We start from the raw sequence: 17,863 nt of genomic DNA, 5'->3' as shown, positions 1-17,863 counted from the left end.
TTAAATGTACTTGTTGTGTTGGGAGCCAAAAGACTTGTTGTAGATGTACTATGATCTAAGACTCACCGCATACCAAACTAAGACCTATGTGAGATTCATCAATTATGGCTCTGTTGTTTCACTTTTTATGGCTTATAATATATTTTGTATGAAGTCGATGAATGAAACTAACAATAAGAGTTGTTTATATCATTGTAGGAGAACTGAATGTTAATTTTGATGGAATTTGTGTAATAAGTTGGATATCCAGCACTTCATTGCAATTGGAAGTCAATATGAAACTTCTTGGCTGATTAAAAGTGTGTGCTGCACCAGGGCTTGAACCCAGCACCTCATATTTTGTGGGCAAGTGATCTACTGAGTGAACTATCCAAGCACAACTCATGATTGATCCTCACAGCTTAATTTTTGCTAGAGTGAGAATGCATTCTGGGAAATCAATCTATTATCTGTGAACAAAGAGTTGATCATAGTGCTTGTATTATCGCATACACTATATAATTTGTAGGATTTCCAGATATCAGGCTTGTTACTTTAATCATCATCAAACAATCCTCATTCACTGTTGGAAAACGGCTGTTTTAAAACTTCTTCACGTATTACATCCATAGTGTTTACATATCCATGTTTGTCCTGTCTGTCAAGTAATGCCTTCTCATCTTTCACCAGATCCTCCTCGTGGATAGTACTGAAAAGAATTTAATTAATCCATTTTTTGTTAGTCCCTATGGCTATATGCCCCAGCCTCCTTCACATAAATTTCATGGCAGTTACTATAATACCCACAAATCTTTGGTGCTTTCTTAACTAATTATACATTTGTATCCTTCTTTGTTATTCCCATTCCCCTATAAGGGACTCAATTTTTGACAGTGTGCACATCTAAAGTTCTTGTTTTGCTGCTATAAATGATAAGTGGCGGTACACATTGGTGAAGAACTTTATTTCAAACACATTGGGGAAAAAAAAACAACGCAACAACCCTTACATTTTTTATGTGGGAGAAACAACTGCAAGTCAATGTGAATACTCACTTCCCTCCAAATATTTCACAACTCAGTGTGCTACAGTGAATCGATGACAGAAAGTTAACCAATATTTGTGACAGTATTAGTGTCACGCATGTGTGAATGTTCTCAGCCAAAACTCAACTAATACTGGGATGTCATTTCCTTATCCCGTACTAGCACTTTTATATTTAAATCAATTAAACTCTCAGAAAACTGTAACAATATCTTTTTTGTACTACCTCGATTGTTGCGAGTCAAAGGTAAGAAGTAGCACAACAACTCTCATATTGAAATAACATTTCTAATTATAATATTTTATTGCTATTCTGCACTTGATGATTTAAGTCAACTGGTATTACTGAGTGACATGAAGCAGTTTCAAATCGCTAGGAACTGTGTTCAGATGCACATCTGACATACTGATTTAGGTTTTTCATCTCTTCATATGAATGCTGCTGATTTCTTACATCAATACTTCTCCAGTTCAAGCTTGGAATTAATCCTTAATAATATTGCTGGTAGCCAAAAATTAAATCCCAATCCTCATTTCTGTTCTGAAATTAGTGTCGGAAAATAATATAGTGACACATCTATTATCACTAAACTTAGCACTCAGGTTGTCATTTTTGCTATCAGTATTTGATAAAGTTTTATTTGTGTAATGTACAGCACTACTATAAATGATTCATTTGTTTTCAGAACACTATATTTTGCAAAGCATTACATGTACAAATATAATTTATACATGAATAGAGCCATAAACTCGTAAAGTATGCATTTTGCACTAACCAAATGTTCTAAGAGTGCCCCTCTGGTCACAGGACACATGTCCAAGTGGAAGTGGTAATCTACATCTACACTCTCCAAACCATCGTGAGGTACATGGCAGAGAATACATCCCATTGTACCAGTTATTACTGTTTCTTTCTGTACCATTTACATATGGAATGCAGGAAAAATAATTGTTTGAAATCTTCCGTGCATGCAGTAATTATTCTAATCTTATCCTCATGATCCATATGTGAGCAATACATAGGGGTTGTAGAATATTCCTGGAGTAATCATTTAAAACTGGTTCTAGAAATTTTGTTCATAACCTTTCTTGGGATAGTTTACGTCTGTCATCAAATGTCTTCCAGTTCAGTTCCTTCAGTATCTGTGTGACACTCTCCCACAGATTAAACAAACCTGTGACCATTCATGCTGCCCATTGCTGTGTACGTTCAATATCCTCTTTGTGTCCTACCTGGTATGGAGCCCACACACTTGAGCAATATTCTAGGATGGGTGGCACAAGTGATTTGCAAGCAACCTATTTTATAGACTGATGGCACTTACCCAGTATTCTGCAGATAAACTGAAGTCTCCGCCTGCTTTACCCACAACTGAACCTGTGTGATCATTCCATTTCATATTCCTACAAAGTGTTACACTCAGTTATTTGTATGAGTTGGCTGATTCCAACAGTGACTCATTGATATTATAGTCATAGGATACTACATTTTTTCGTTTTGTGATGTGCAAAATTTTACATTTCTGAACTTTTAAAGTAAGTTGCCACTCTCTGCACTACTTTGAAATCTTACCAAGATTTGACTGAATACTTATGCAGTTTCTTTTAGATAGTACTTCATTATAGATAACTGCATCATCTGCAGAAAGCCTGATTTTACTATTAGTATTGTCTGTAAGTTCATTAATATTCAACATGAGCAGCAAGGGTCCCAGCATATTTCCCTGGGGTACACCCAAAGTTACTTCTACATCTGAAAACGAATCTCCATCCAAGATAAAATGCTGCATCCTACCTACCAAAAAGTCCTCAATCCAGTTACAAATTTCACTTGGTACCCTGTAGATCATACTTTTGACAATAAATATAGTTGTGGTGCTGAGTCAAACACTTTTCAGGATTCAAGAAATATGGTACCTACCTGATTACCTTGACCCAAAGCTTTCAGTATATCATGTGACAAAAGTGCAAGTTGGATTTCATGTGATCGATGTTTTTGAAACCCACGCTTGTTGGTGTTGAGGAGGATATTATGTACAAGATACCTCATTATGTTTGAGCTCAGAATATGTTACGATTCTACAATAAATTGCTGTCGAGGATATTGAGTGGTAGTTTTGTGGTTAACTTCTGCTACCCTTTTTGTAGACAGGTGTGACCTGTGCATTTTTCCAGGAACGGGCATGGTTTTTTGTTCAAGGGATCTATGATAGATTGTGGTTAGAAGAGGGGCTATCTCGGCCACAAATTCAACATATAATCTGACAGGGGTTCTATCAGGCCCTGGAGCTTTGTTCAGTTTTTACGATTTCAGTTGTTTTTCAACACCACTGACACTAATGCTTATTTAATTCATCATTTCAGTGGTACAAGGATTAAATTGGGGCAGTTCTCCTGGGTTTTCCTTTGTAAAGGACCATTTGAAAACATAGTTTTGCTTTTCAGCTTTTGCTTTGCTATCCTAAATTTCAGTTCCTGTCTCATTCCATGTGGACTGGACACTAACTTTGGTGCCAATAACAGACTTTGCATATGACCAGAATTTCTTTGGATTTTGTGAAATGTCATTTGACAATATTCTGCTATGGTAGTCATTAAAAACCTCATGCACTGCTCTCTTGACAGCCAAACACGTTTCATACAGTGTCTATCTATAGCACTACACTTAGTTTTACACCTATTATGCAGTAATCTCTATTACTTAAGAAGTTTTTTTACAGTAACTGTATACCATGGAGGTTCACTCCCATTATGAACAGTTGTACTGGGCACATGCCTATCCAGTGCATGATCAGTGACTCTTTTTAAGTTCCTCTACGTGCTCCTGCCATGTGCTGAAAGTTTCAAGTTCCTCATTAAGATATGACACCAATGATTTTTTACCCAGTTTATTGAGCATTATCTTTCTGCTTGTTTCAGTTCTCCTTTATACTTTGGTAATAATTGTTGCCACATCAGCGCCACGGTCACTGATACAAGTTTCGATGTGGACATCCTCAAACAGGTCAGGATTACTTGTTGCCATTAGATCCAATATGTATCCATCATGAGTGGGGTTCTAACTGTCTGTTCAGGGCAGTTTTCAGAGAAGACATTTAGTAAATAAAGTTTCGCAGGATGTCTTTATTATGCCCACCACTAACAAAACTGTAATTTTCCCAATTAATTGTTGGATGAGTAAAGTGTCCACCAGTGATTACAGTATGACTGGGGAATTTCTGTACAAGTGAACTGATGTTTTCTCTAAAGTTTTGGTTTACATCAGGTGATGAGTCGGGTGGGTGACCCCTGGTACTGAGACTTGCCCAAAAAATCTCACATGCAGCTTCAATCTCTACCACAATGGATTTGAGTTTCTTGTCTACTGCGATGAATACCCAACCTCTATTTCCCATTTGCCGATTCTTTCAATATGCACTTAAATTTTCCTCCAAAATCTCACTGCTATGAATTTCATGTTTCAACCAGCTTTCTGTAGCTAGTATTATGTAAGTTCCACTGCTTTTCATGTTGTTGTTGTTGTTGTTGTGGTCTTCAGTCCTGAGACTGGTTTAATGCAGCTCTCCATGCTACTCTATCCTGTGCAAGCTTCATCATCTCCCAGTACATACTGCAGCCTACATCCCTCTGAATCTGCTTAGTGTATTCATCTCTTGGTCTCCCTCTACGATTTTTACCCTCCACGCTGCCCTCCAGTACTAAATTGATGATCGCTCGATGTCTCAGAACATGTCCTACCAACCGATCCCTTCTTCTAGTCAAGTTGTGCCACAAGCTTCTCTTCCCCCAATTCTATTCAATACCTCCTCATTAGTTATGTGATCTACCCATCTAATCTTCAGCATTCTTCTGAAGTACCACATTTCGAAAGTTTTTATTCTCTTCTTGTCTAAACTATTTATCGTCCACGTTTCACTTCCATACATGGCTACACTCCATACAAATACTTTCAAAAACGACTTCCTGAAATTTAAATCTATACTCGATGTTAACAAATTTCTCTTCAGAAACGTTTTCTTTGCCATTGCCAGTCTACATTTTATATCCTCTCTACTTCAACCATCATCAGTTATTTTGCTCCCCAAATAACAATACTCCTTTACTACTTTAAGTGTCTCATTTCCTAATCTAATTCCCTCAGCATCACCCGATTTAATCCGACTACATTCCATTATCTTCATTTTGCTTTTGTTGATGTTCATCTTATACCCTCCTTTCAAGACACTGTCCATTCCGTTCAACTGCTCTTCCAAGACCTTTGCTGTCTCTGACAGAATTACAATGTCATTGGCGAACCTCAAAGTTTTTATTTCTTCTCCATGGATTTTAATACCTACTCCAATTTTTTCTTTTGTTTCCTTCACTGCCTGCTCAATATACAGATTGAATAACATCGGCGAGCTACAACCCTGTCTCACTCTCTTCCCAACCACTGCTTCCCTTTCATGTCTCTCGACTCTTATAACTGCCACCTGCTTTCTGTACAAATTGTAAATAGCCTTTCGCTCCCTGTAATTTACCCCTGCCACCTTCAGAATTTGAAAGCGAGTGTTCCAGTCAACATTGTCAAAAGCTTTCTCTAAGTCTACAAATGCTAGAAATGTAGGTTTGCCTTTCCTTAATCTAGCTTCTAAGATATGTCGTAGGGTCAGTATTGCCTCACGTGTTCCAATATTTCTATGGAATCCAAACTGATGTCCCCGAGGTCGGCTTCTACTAGTTTTTCCATTCGTCTGTAAAGAATTCGCGTTAGTATTTTGCAGCCGTGACTTATTAAACTGATAGTTAGGTAATTTTCACATCTGTCAACATCTGCTTTCTTTGGGATTGGAATTATTATGTTCTTCTTGAAGTCTGAGGGTATTTCGCCTGTCTCATACATCTTGCTCACCAGATGGTAGAGTTTTGTCAGGACTGGTTCTCCCAAGGCTGTCAGTAGTTCTAATGGAATGTTGACTACTCCCGGGGCCTTGTTTTGACTTAATCTTTCAGTGCTCTATCAAACTCTTCACGCAGTATCATATCTCCCATTTCATCTTCATCTTCATCCTCTTCCATTTCCATAATATTGTCCTCAAGTACATCGCCCTTGTATAGACCCTCTATATACTCCTTCCATCTTTCTGCTTTCCCTTCTTTGCTTAGAACTGGGTTTCCATCTGAGCTCTTGATATTCATACAAGTGGTTCTCTTTTCTCCAAAGGTCTCTCTAATTTTCCTGTAGGCAGTATCTATCTGACAACTAGTGAGATAAGCCTCTACATCCTTACATTTGTCCTCTAGCCATCCCTGCTTAGCCATTTTGCACTTCCTGTCAGTCTCATTTTTGTATTCCTTTTTGCCTGCTTCATTTACTGCATTTTTATATTTTCTCCTTTCATCAATTGAATTCAATATTTCTTCTGTTACCCAAGGATTTCTACTAGCCCTTGGCTTTTTACCTACTTGATCCTCTGCTGCCTTCACTATTTCAATCCCTCAAAGCTACCCATTCTTCTTCTACTGTATTTCTTTCCCCCATTCTTGTCAATTGTTCCCTTATGCTCTCCCTGAAACTCTGTACAACCTCTGGTTCTTTCAGTTTATCCAGGTCCCATCTCCTTAAATTCCCACCTTTTTGCAGTTTCTTCAGTTTTAATCTACAGTTCATAACCAATAGATTGTGGTCAGAGTCCACACCTGCCCTGCTTTTCATAAGTGCTTCAAACTCTGCCCTTTGTTGCGAATGCTTTGGCAGTTTACCATTAGGATTGTAATAAGATCACCTGTGGGAGGTATTTCATTCGTCTTACTGTGATACATCTAGGTTTCCTACAGCTATCATTATCTGGATAGGATGGAAAGTTGCCTAACTTGAAAATCACTAGTGTGCACTCTACACACAGTCAGCTACCTGAGTAGCAGCTTCTGATGTGTAGTGCTTACCTGACCCATTTTGGGGGCTTTAGGCTAATTGCCTATGAGAATTGAAGCGAATACACAAAAACCTGTGGTAAAAACAACTAGTTTCATAAAACATTTTGAGGTTATTTATAGTTGGTAGCAAACTCAAAAACAAGTTAATTTACGACAAATGCAGATAATGTATGGGGCTGCTGCTCTTTTAGGGAAAACTAGATGTAACACAAGTTGTTAGTTAAAAGAATCTGCTACAGTAGCTGAAATCAAACAATGGAAAATCCAGGATGGAATTTAATGATATTATCAGAAGGAAAGTTGCTACTCACCATATAGCAGAGATGCTGTGAAAGTCTTTGTTGTGCCTATCTGCGGCTCAGCATCCTCACTATATGGTGAGTAGCAACTTTCCTTCTCATAATATTGTTACAGTAGCTAAGTCAGAAATGCTGATTTACTACAAATTGCTCATAGATTATGCAAAGGACAATGGTAGCTTCCAAAAATTTTCAAAAACACACATTTGTTTGCATTGATATACAGTGTAATTCAGGGGTGACATATTCTTTGGCAGAACTTTGAATCAGAAATGCTGATAATTACATACCCAAAACACTCATGCCAGTAACTTACGAAACTATAGTTTCATAAGTGTCCAAAAATTCACAAAATAAGCTTTTTCTCATGAAATTGTACAATGAAATTAGAGAAAGATTGTTTTGAAGGAGGATAGACTTGCTGACTCAAAAATTTCAAAAGAGCGCAATTAAGTTTAAACCCACAATTAAAGATAATGGTACGAGTTATTGCGGCACTCACAAATGTTCGAAATTTCAAAATATATAACAATATAAACAGGTATTGATACAATCAGTGAAAGACTAGGCAGAAATGACATGAACAGTGGAATATGTGCTCTAGAACTTTGAATTGGCACGTGATCTTGTACTTGTGGTCTAACAGAAAGGAAAAGTCATGTCTGCTTTTATATATAAATAAATATGCGTATTGCCTGGATTTTTCTCTTAACTGTTTCTGTGCACACTTTTACACGAGCAGCCGAAGAACCCTGCAGTGTGAGTTTATCTCAATCAAATCAAAATCACTAAAACGTGCAGTACCAACAATGCACGTCCTGCTTGTTGCAGCTAACAGTGCAAGTTAAGTTTGTTTGACACCTTACATTAGCAACATCCTATCAGTAGTCAACACTGCAGCATTGATGCATTCTCTGAGCTGTTCCAGTGTTCTTGGCAGTGGGTGTATGTAAATACGGTCCTTGATGTTCCCCCAAAGGAAATAGTCAAAGGCATAAGGTCAGATAACCTGGGAAGGGAAAAGAGGGGAGAGCAGGGGCAAGGGAAAAGAGCTACATCAGTCCAACTATGCAGAAGTTTGTCATTTAGGTAGCAAAGCTCCAATAATAGGGTGCCCGTCCCTGTTGGAAGATGATGATCTAAGAATCAGTAGTCACGTGTGTAAACGAGCAGAACTGCAACATGTCTAGGTACGAGGTACCCATTCCAGTCTTGTCACAGAAGAATAATGGGCAATGCCACTTTGTCCGGAACACTGCACAGAAAACATTAACCTTTGATGAATCTCGTTTGTGTGTCATAATTTCATGATAATTTTCAGTCTGCTAGACACTTTACATTGTACTTATTTAGCTTTCCAGATAAATGGAAGATTGCTTAATTGCTGAATATCACCTTAGAAGTGAAATGTTTGTTCTCAATTGCTTCCTGTATTGTGATGCAAAATTGAAGGCAGCGGTGATGATCTTCCCATTTTAATTGTTGCACTATCTCCAGATGGTACAGCTACTTGGTAAGCACTGTCACAATATGTTGAACACTGTTTGCTTCCATATTTCAAGGTCGTGGCATGCTATGGACTGTTGATTTATTTGGGCTGCGTATTAAAATTTCCCTCACTTTCTCCATGGTTTTATCTGGCACGCTTGGTCAACCAATAGCTTTCTGTTTACAGGCACAATCAATGTCCCTGAATTGCCAATACCTGCAGACAACTATCAATTTACATGGTGGTTATTTTCCATAATTCCTTCTGAGTGCACACTGCCCTGTTGTAACAGATAAACGTCTCACATATTCCAACACTCACCAAAACTCTTTTTCTTGCTTTCTTGCCATAATGTAATGCCAACTGGCAGACACAGTGCAAACTTGATGAGTTTACAGTTATATTCATGCATCAGTCATACTTGCACATGTAATACTTTGGAAAATATAGAACTTTGAAAACAAATAAGTAATTTATAGTAACCTTGTATAGTAAACAAGTTTTTACATCATAAACATTTGTGTTTTTAATTTATGTTTTAGTTCTGTTCATCTCTTTTTTTCAGTTACCAAGAGAAGATAACAGAGTTTCTCAGAGTTTTTGTTGGCTTACACCTGCGACGCCTTGAAAATAACCAAAAATTCTCTTTATTGGACTTTTTGTCAATGTTATTCAAGTATACATTCCAACAATCAAGTCTGGAGCATTTCTCTAATTGCCTAGAAGTATGGAACATCCTTCTGGGGCAGCTGGATACAGGGACTGAAATGCTTACGACGACGTAGGTATATTGAGCACCATGTGTTCAGTAAAGCAAGTTAACTCCCATCTAACAGAGCATATGACAATTTACTTACATGTTGCTGTTTATATAGAATTAGCTGCAATATTTGCAAGTTTTACAAAAGTGAAAAATTAAAATCTGTAGTAAATATGAAGCAACACACTAAAAGTTTTGTTACAGTGAATTCTATATAGGACAGTAAAGAATAATCTGCATACCATTTACCAGAATGCAACATTTGAAACAAGACTATGTTGATGTCTCTTTTTGACCACCATAATTGATATGTTCAACTTTAAAATATATAGAAAATTGTTACTTGTGAGTGATATTCAAGAACTGCAAGGGGATCCAATTGTCGTAAATGATATCTCTAGAACCCTAGTTGTATGAATTTGTCTGAACCTGCAACAAAATATGGGTGCATTCTTGTAGAACAAACCATTGAAATGAAAAATGTACACCAAATCCAGACATGTAAAAGCAGGTGCAGCTGGTTGTTTCCTTGCGGGGGAAGTGTATGACACTTTATCAATCGGAACTAACTGAAGCCTCGAGACACTGCAGATAAATCTGTCACCACACCCAAGATTTTGGGGTATGGAGAAGGGAAACAGGGAAGTAGTAATGGTACGCCAAGTACCTACTCTCTGCCACGTAGCAGAAGACAGACAAGTTAATATTATATTGTTTTCAAGCTCTGAGCTTGTCAAGTCTATAGCTTATCAGGAAATTAGTTTAAAATCAGGTGCAAAATTTGTACCCAATAAACAGACAGACAAAAACAAAGTACCCTCCACCACACACGAGACTCGAAAGCTAGTTAATATTACAGTGTCCTCCAGTTGTGAGCTATGTTGAAAATTTCAAATCTCTACCTTACGGGCAAGCTAGTTTAAAATCAATTGCAAAATTTGCACCGGGAAAAAAAGAAGAAGAAAAGAAAAGAAGGGAAAAAAAGACAAACAAGAACCAGACTTAATGAAAACACGTTAATAAGTGATTGTTTGTTTACATATACACAAATCTACAGTGGAGCACCGGATTTTAAACTTTAAAACCAACAAAAAATTGATCTTTAATGCTACATGTAAAATATTCATATTTCAGTAAGTAAATACATACATTTTGAATATACCTTGTGTTTAGAAATATACATTCCATTCACATTGCCTTGAAATAAGATACATCATTTGTCTTTTCAGTCAGTTGACTCGCATGTATTGGAACCATTCAAACATGGTGGGTGAATGAAAACATTCATATAGCTGACATGGCTGCAGAGACTTGTTTCATACAGTTGTTTCATTCAACTGAACAACCAATTGAATGAAAAAACAATTCACTGAACCATCAATTGTTATAAACAGGTGACTGTGCCATCACTACTGCATTCTAACAAACTCTAACAAGTTATTAACAAACTTACTCTTACAGTGGATAAAACTATTACTGCCAGAAACAAAAAACCACCTAAAATCCTTTCAAAACATAAATACTGAACACGTTATAAAATAATAGAGGTATATAGAGACAGAGATTCAGTAGGGAAGTTTCAGCTAGTTTGTTTATTCATTTTGATGTAAGCAGTGGAATGTGAAAACAGTACGGAGGTTGGTTGGACACCCTTAGACTCTACAGGCAAAGTCAGTGTGGGGGGGGGGGGGGGGGCGGGGGACGAGAGCTTTGTAATGTGTAGAAGCAGCCTCAAGACTAACTAGAACATGGTGGGAAAGCAGCATCTGATATCAAAAGTTTCAAAACATTTAATTATCATTATTTAAATCTGTGTGCAAAAAAACTTGTTTCATTTTATGGAGAGTGTCCAGATGTATACTTTTTGCAGGTTTCATGCAGCCTTGCTGTCTTTAGTGGAACAGATATTAAGGAAAATACAATTTAAATTTAATCAATGTGAATTGGAAGAACTGGATGATAAAACTCTGGATGATGATGTAAGTTGAGTAGTTTCATAATTGTGATACTGTAATGCATTTTGTCCTTTCGTATATAATATTTGTATGCACCTGTAATACACTGATAAGAGAAACTGTGTTAAAGATGAGTAAGGCATGTAGAATCTCATCATTTCACACACTTTCGATTTGGAGGCATCTTTGAAAGTCACACAGTTAGTGACCTGGAAATATAGCATGTATTTTTTTTTTAAATGATTTTATGCTTCATGCCTGAAGACAAAGCCTTAATACATTGAAATTGGCCATTGAAAAAAAGTGATGATCAGGGTGTTTTTTGACTGAAATGTTTGCTTTTGCAAAACGTCTTGTTTCCATTTATAATCAGCAGCATATTCCTGCCAGTGAACAGAGTGCTCTGATTTGATGTGTTTCTGTATATTATTTTTATTTTCCCACCAGATTCATTAATTACAAAATTGGCCGAATATTGATTTCAGACTTTCAAGGCCATTCATAGCTGTCAGACCCATACTTGACAACACTACAGATAGAACTGTGTAAGTACATTGCGTAGAGCTGGAAATATATCTATTCAGAACTTACGGGAAATCTTTCAGCCTGATCAAAATACGGTGGCAGGTTTTGTTTTCCAGTCACTAGAGTATAGAGTGTGGACACTATAAACTGTTAGTCAGTCCTGAGCATAAGGAAACTGCATTTATTACTGCTAGAGAGTTAGTCATACGGATTGCCAATCCCATCTGGTGTTGTGAACATAGGCGCCCACAGGGGGGGGGGGGAGGGGGGGGGGGTAGGAGGAGCTCTTGCCCCCTTATAGAATCTGAACAATGTCATTTTGTTACTTACAGATTTCTTTTGAATTTCTAACACTCATTGTCGGTGACTCCTCTAAAATGCAAATTTAATGTTGCCGACCGTGATGAAAAATACTGGAGCTTTAGGAGTCACTAAATATGTTGGATTTTAGTAGTTGTCACTCTGTTCAGGGGAAATTATGCTGATTCCTTGGCTGGTTGATTTGGGGGAGGGAACCAAACAAGCTAATTCCTTGCTGCTGTTGCAGTTTTGGCACTGACCTGCAGTCAAACTGTATACGAACTTGTACAGAACTATGCCGAAATAATGTCTTCAGTCTTCGCTCTGAATTCCATAAGCAAATAAAATGTTATGGAAGATGTCTAAGTTGAATAAGGCTTTTTGAAGTTTATTCCCTGTTTCTCCACTCTGATGGAAATGTGGCATTTTTGTTGATATTCAGCCATATTTCTGTGAATCATTCTTTTTTTCCTATTTCATATTTTTACTTTTCAGTTTCAACCAACTATTGTGAGAGTATGATATAATTATTTTTGTGAATATTTTTTACCTTTATTTAGTAACTCATTGGCTGCCTAGGATTAAATCACGTGAGAATGTACTTTCAGGTCACTGAATCAAAAAATGGCATCCATGTTCATACTAATAACAAAACAGAAGTGTTCTGCTTGTACTGTTGACATATGCTTACCTTTTATGGACTAAAGTGATCTACCTTAAAACTACTAAGTAGAAAATTATCAGTCTTTGGAGATACAATAAGTTGTATGTACTTCTTGTCCCGTCTAGATTGTGGGACATGACACATTTTCAGATTGTTGAATCAGGTATATCGAAACTGGAAGATTTTGCACCTTGTCCCCTCTTGGGAAAATTTCTCGGATGCACAGGTTGTGTGAGTCATAATTGATCTCAGTGATGACCAGAATTAGCTTTTCACTCACTTCAAAATAAGAAAGAAAAATGATAAGCAGTGCACAGCTCAAAACATTCAATAATGGCTACCATGCAGTTGGTCATAAAAAAGGTAGCACAGGCTTGACATTTATCAGTATCTGACACAGTTTAAAACATCTGCCACCTAAAACTGCCATGCTAAAGTGTCCAGATTCACTATTTTTACGTGGAACTCCCATAAATGGATTTCATAAACCAATTTCTGAATTCTGCACCCCCGTTTTTGAAATACACTAGGGTTATCATGTTATGTCTTCTTGTTAATAGTTTTTAACTTATGTGGTCAGTGTGACTTTATTGTGCAGCAGATGAAAAGTAGAAATATGTTAGAGTACTTTTAACATAACTGATCGGCCATTGTGCTGACTAGATCAGAAAGCAGAACAGCTGATTTCCAGATATACTATTTGATCGATCTATCAAAACCATTTCAGCCCTTAATATATAAACAAGTCAGTGAAAAACAGTTTCTGATATTTGGTGTTGAGCTTCAAAAAGTTGTGTCACATGTAAACGTAGTGATTACCAGCAACTTTTGAGCTTTAGCTAGCAGACAGATGTAAGTGTACCTTTGTTCTAAGATGTTAGGTCCCACAACTTGGTATTACATTGTGTTATGTGACATGTATAAAGACCATTCAACCACCTACAACTGATGTAACACTATAGCATCGAGCGCACTGCTACATTGTTGTGTTTGTATACTTTCTGTTTTGCAGATACTTTGTTAAGTATTATTGTTACAAATCAGCTTCACTAGATGATATGCAGTACCAATGACTGAAAATTTGCAAAATTTTCAATATTTATATGCAGAAAATAAAGCTGTTTCAAACTATCTCTTATAAAATACTTTATCTGACTACAATTTGTTATGAAATAGGAGTATAAGGGAATATTGTGTGTTTGCATTTTGAGGCAGAATTTGCACATATCTTTGCATTTATTGCAAAATGCGAATTTTTCATGTCCCTGTCATAATATACTAATTCACTGATGAAACATGACAACAATCTATTGCAGTTTGATAACTCTAGAGATTTTCACTATGACAATATTGAAAAGAAACAATGGAAAATCCAGGATGGAATGTAACAATATATGAAAAGGATAGTTGTTACTCACCATATAGCAGAGGTGTTGAGTCGTAGAAAGGTACAACCAAAAGACTGTCAGAAAGTTAGCTTTCGGTCAACAAGGTCTTTGTCAAAAGTAGATAACATACTAATTAACATGCATGTGACCACAGTCCCTGGTGTCTAGAGCCAGGCTCTGTCTCTAGCTGCCAGAGACTGTGGTCGTGTGTGTGTTAATTGCGTTTGTGTGAGTGTGTGCATATGTGTATGTCGTCTACTTTCGACAAAGGCCTTGTTGGCCAAAAGCTAACTTTCTGACAGTATTTTCATTGTGAGTTTCTGCAACTAAGCATCTCCACTATATGGTGAGTAGCAACTATTGTTTTCATATATTGTAATATTGACAGGAAAAAAAGATTTACACTTCCTTATAGGGAATCTAGGATTGATTTGGAATTGAGTGAAATAAAACTAACGTACTGAATAACCGGGTCTTCTGCCAATTGTTCGCACAATTCTCACACAGTATTATGACAGTGTCACTCACTGTCTTCTTCAGGTGCTCCCTGAGACTCCTCCTTGAGTGGATTGGGTCCGTTATTTATGCCTGGATGGTGCCAGGCACTCCTTTTGGGATCCGCACCTGCCAGGAATGGCTCTATTTGTCCTCTCTTACCTGGTGTCATGCCTATCACCAGATGCTCTGCTCACATCTGTGTCCACGTGTCATGCGTTCGACCCACAGATTGTAGCTGCGTTGGCCATCCCCCAGTTGTCTTGGGCATCGTGTGTGAAGTGCTTGCCTGTTGGGGCAGGCCTCCAGTGCTGTACTTCTCATTGGGCACTCCAAGTGTTCAGTCCTATGTCGGCTGTTGGTGGGACTGTCCAGTGATGTGTCGCCTCTAGTCTGTAGTGTCTCCTGCTGTGCCCAAGGGCAGTTTTCTCAATTTCCACTCCAATTTCTATGTATCATAGAATCTTGATGTTGTTCCTGTTGTGTTTTCAGAAGCTCAAGTGATGGATTCTAGGTGGGATGAGCTTGTATCCAGTGTCACAATTGATGATATTCTCAGAGACCTTGACCTTAATGGATTCTTTTCTGACACTATCCCAGTATCTCAGGACCTGTGTCACAATGTGGGTATCATTACACTTCATCGAATGACTGAGTTGTAGACAATGCTCTGCTATTGCTGACTTGGTTGCCTGTCAGTCTGGTATGATTCCAGTGTTCTTTACACCTGATTTCCACAGTCCTGGTGGTCTGGCCTATGAATGATATCCCACATTGGCACTGTATATTGTAAAGACCTTGAGTCCATAGACCCAGATCATATTAAACTGATAGTTCGGTAATTTTCACACATGTCAACACCTGCTTTCTTTGGGATTGGAAATATTATGTTCTTCTTGAAGTCTGGGGGTATTTCACCTGTCTCATACATCTTGCTCACCAGATGGTAGAGTTTTGTCAGGACTGGCTCTCCCAAGGCTGTCAGTAGTTCTAATGGAATGTTGTCTACTCCCGGGGCCTTGTTTCGACTTAGGTCTTTTAGTGCTCTGTCAAACTCTTCACGCAGTATCATATCTCCTATTTCATCTTCATCTGCATTCTCTTCCATTTCTATAATATTGTCCTCAAGAACGTCGCCCTTGTATATACCCTCTATATACTCCTTCCACCTTTCTGCTTTCACTGCTTTCACTTATTTCCTTAGAACTGGGTTTCCATCTGAGTTCTTGATATTCATGCAAGTCGTTCTCTTTTCTCCAAAGATCTCTTTAATTTTCCTGTAGGCAGTATCTATCTTACCCCTGGAAGCGGTGGTTGGGAAGGGATTGCGACAAGGCTGTAGCCTATCCCCAATGTTATTCAATCTGTATATTGAGCAAGCAATAAAGAAAACAAAAGAAAAGTTCGGAGTAGGTATTAAAATCCATGGAGAAGAAATAAAAACTTTGAGGTTCGCCAGTGACATTGTAATTCTGTCAGAGACAGCAAAGGACTTGGAAGAGCAGTTGAACGGAATGGACAGTGTCTTGAAAGGAGGGTATAAGATGAACATCAACAAAAGCAAAATGAGGATAATGGAATGTAGTCGGATTAAGTCAGGTGGTGCTGAGGGAATTAGATTAGGAAATGAGACACTTAAAGTAGTAAAGGAGTATTGTTATTTGGGGAGCAAAATAACTGATGATGGTCGAAGTAGAGAGGATATAAAATGTAGACTGGCAATGGCAAGGAAAGCGTTTCTGAACAAGAAAAATTTGTTAACATCGAGTATAGATTTAAATGTCAGGAAGTTGTTTTTGAAAATATTTGTATGGAGTGTAGCCATGTATGGAAGTGAAACGTGGACGATAAATAGTTTAGACAAGAAGAGAATAAAAGCATTTGAAATGTGGTGCTACAGAAGAAAGCTGAAGATTAGATGGGTAGATCCCATAACTAATGAGGAGGTATTGAATAGAATTGGGGGAAGAGAAGCTTGTGGCACAACTTGACTAGAAGAAGGGATCGGTTGGTAGGACATGTTCTGAGACATCGAGCGATCATCAATTTAGTACTGGAGGGCAGCGTGGAGGGTAAAAATCGTAGAGGGAGACAAAGAGATGAATACAGTAAGCAGATTCAGAGGGATGTAGGCTGCAGTAGGTACTGGGAGATGATGAAGCTTGCACAGGATAGAGTAGCATGGAGAGCTGCATCAAACCAGTCTCAGGACTGAGGACCGCAACAGCAACAACAACAACAACAACAACAACAACAACAGTGATATGTGCCTCTACATCCTTACATTTGCCCTCTAGCCATCCCTGCTTAGCCATTTTGCACTTCCTGTCAATATCATTTTGAGATGTTTGTATTCCTTTTTGCCTGCTTCATTTACTGCATTTTTATATTTTATCCTTTCATCAGTTAAATTCAATATCTCTTCTGTTACCCAAAGAATTCTATTAGCCCTCGTCTTTTTACCTACTTGATCCTCTGCTACCTTCACTATTTCGTCCCTCAAAACTACCCTTTCTTCTTCTACTGTATTTCTTTCCCCCATTCTTGTCAATCGTTCCCTATTGCTCTTTATGAAGCTCTCTACAACTTCTGGTTCTTTCAGTTTATTCAGGTCCCATCTCCTCAAATTCCCACCGTTTTGCAGTTTCTTCAGTTTTAATCTACAGTTCATAACCAATAGATTGTGGTCAGAGTCCACGTCTGCCCCTGGAAATGTCTTACAATTTAAAACCTCGTTCCTAAATCTCTGTCTTACCATTATATAATCTATCTGATACCTTCTAGTATCTCCAGGCTTCTTCCATGTATACAACCTTCTTTCACGATTCTTGAACCAAGTGTTAGCTATGATTAACTTATGCTCTGTGCAAAATTCTACCAGACGGCTTCCTCTTTCATTTCTTCCCCCCAATCCATATTCACCTACTACGTTTCCTTCTCTCCCTTTTCCTACTATCGAATTCCAGTCACCCATGACTATTAAATTTTCACCTCCCTTCACTATCTGAATAATTTCTTTTATCTCCTCATACATTGCATCAATCTCTTC

General features: G+C 37.9%; 1 protein-coding gene across 1 annotated transcript in view; it reads left to right on the top strand.

Moving 5' to 3' along the window:
* Positions 1-17,863, top strand: part of LOC124716462 (exportin-6-B) — a gene marked incomplete in the record, with an annotated part of 329,183 nt that overhangs the window by 189,947 nt on the left and 121,373 nt on the right. Inside the window, 2 exon segments of the mRNA XM_047243176.1 lie at positions 9,293-9,508; positions 11,358-11,466. Coding sequence (XP_047099132.1) covers positions 9,293-9,508; positions 11,358-11,466 — 325 coding nt within the window.

Source organism: Schistocerca piceifrons, chromosome 1, assembly GCF_021461385.2.
Source record: "Schistocerca piceifrons isolate TAMUIC-IGC-003096 chromosome 1, iqSchPice1.1, whole genome shotgun sequence".
In the NCBI taxonomy this organism is placed as follows: Eukaryota; Metazoa; Arthropoda; class Insecta; order Orthoptera; family Acrididae; genus Schistocerca; species Schistocerca piceifrons.
This window is presented reverse-complemented; position numbering and strand designations above follow the sequence as displayed.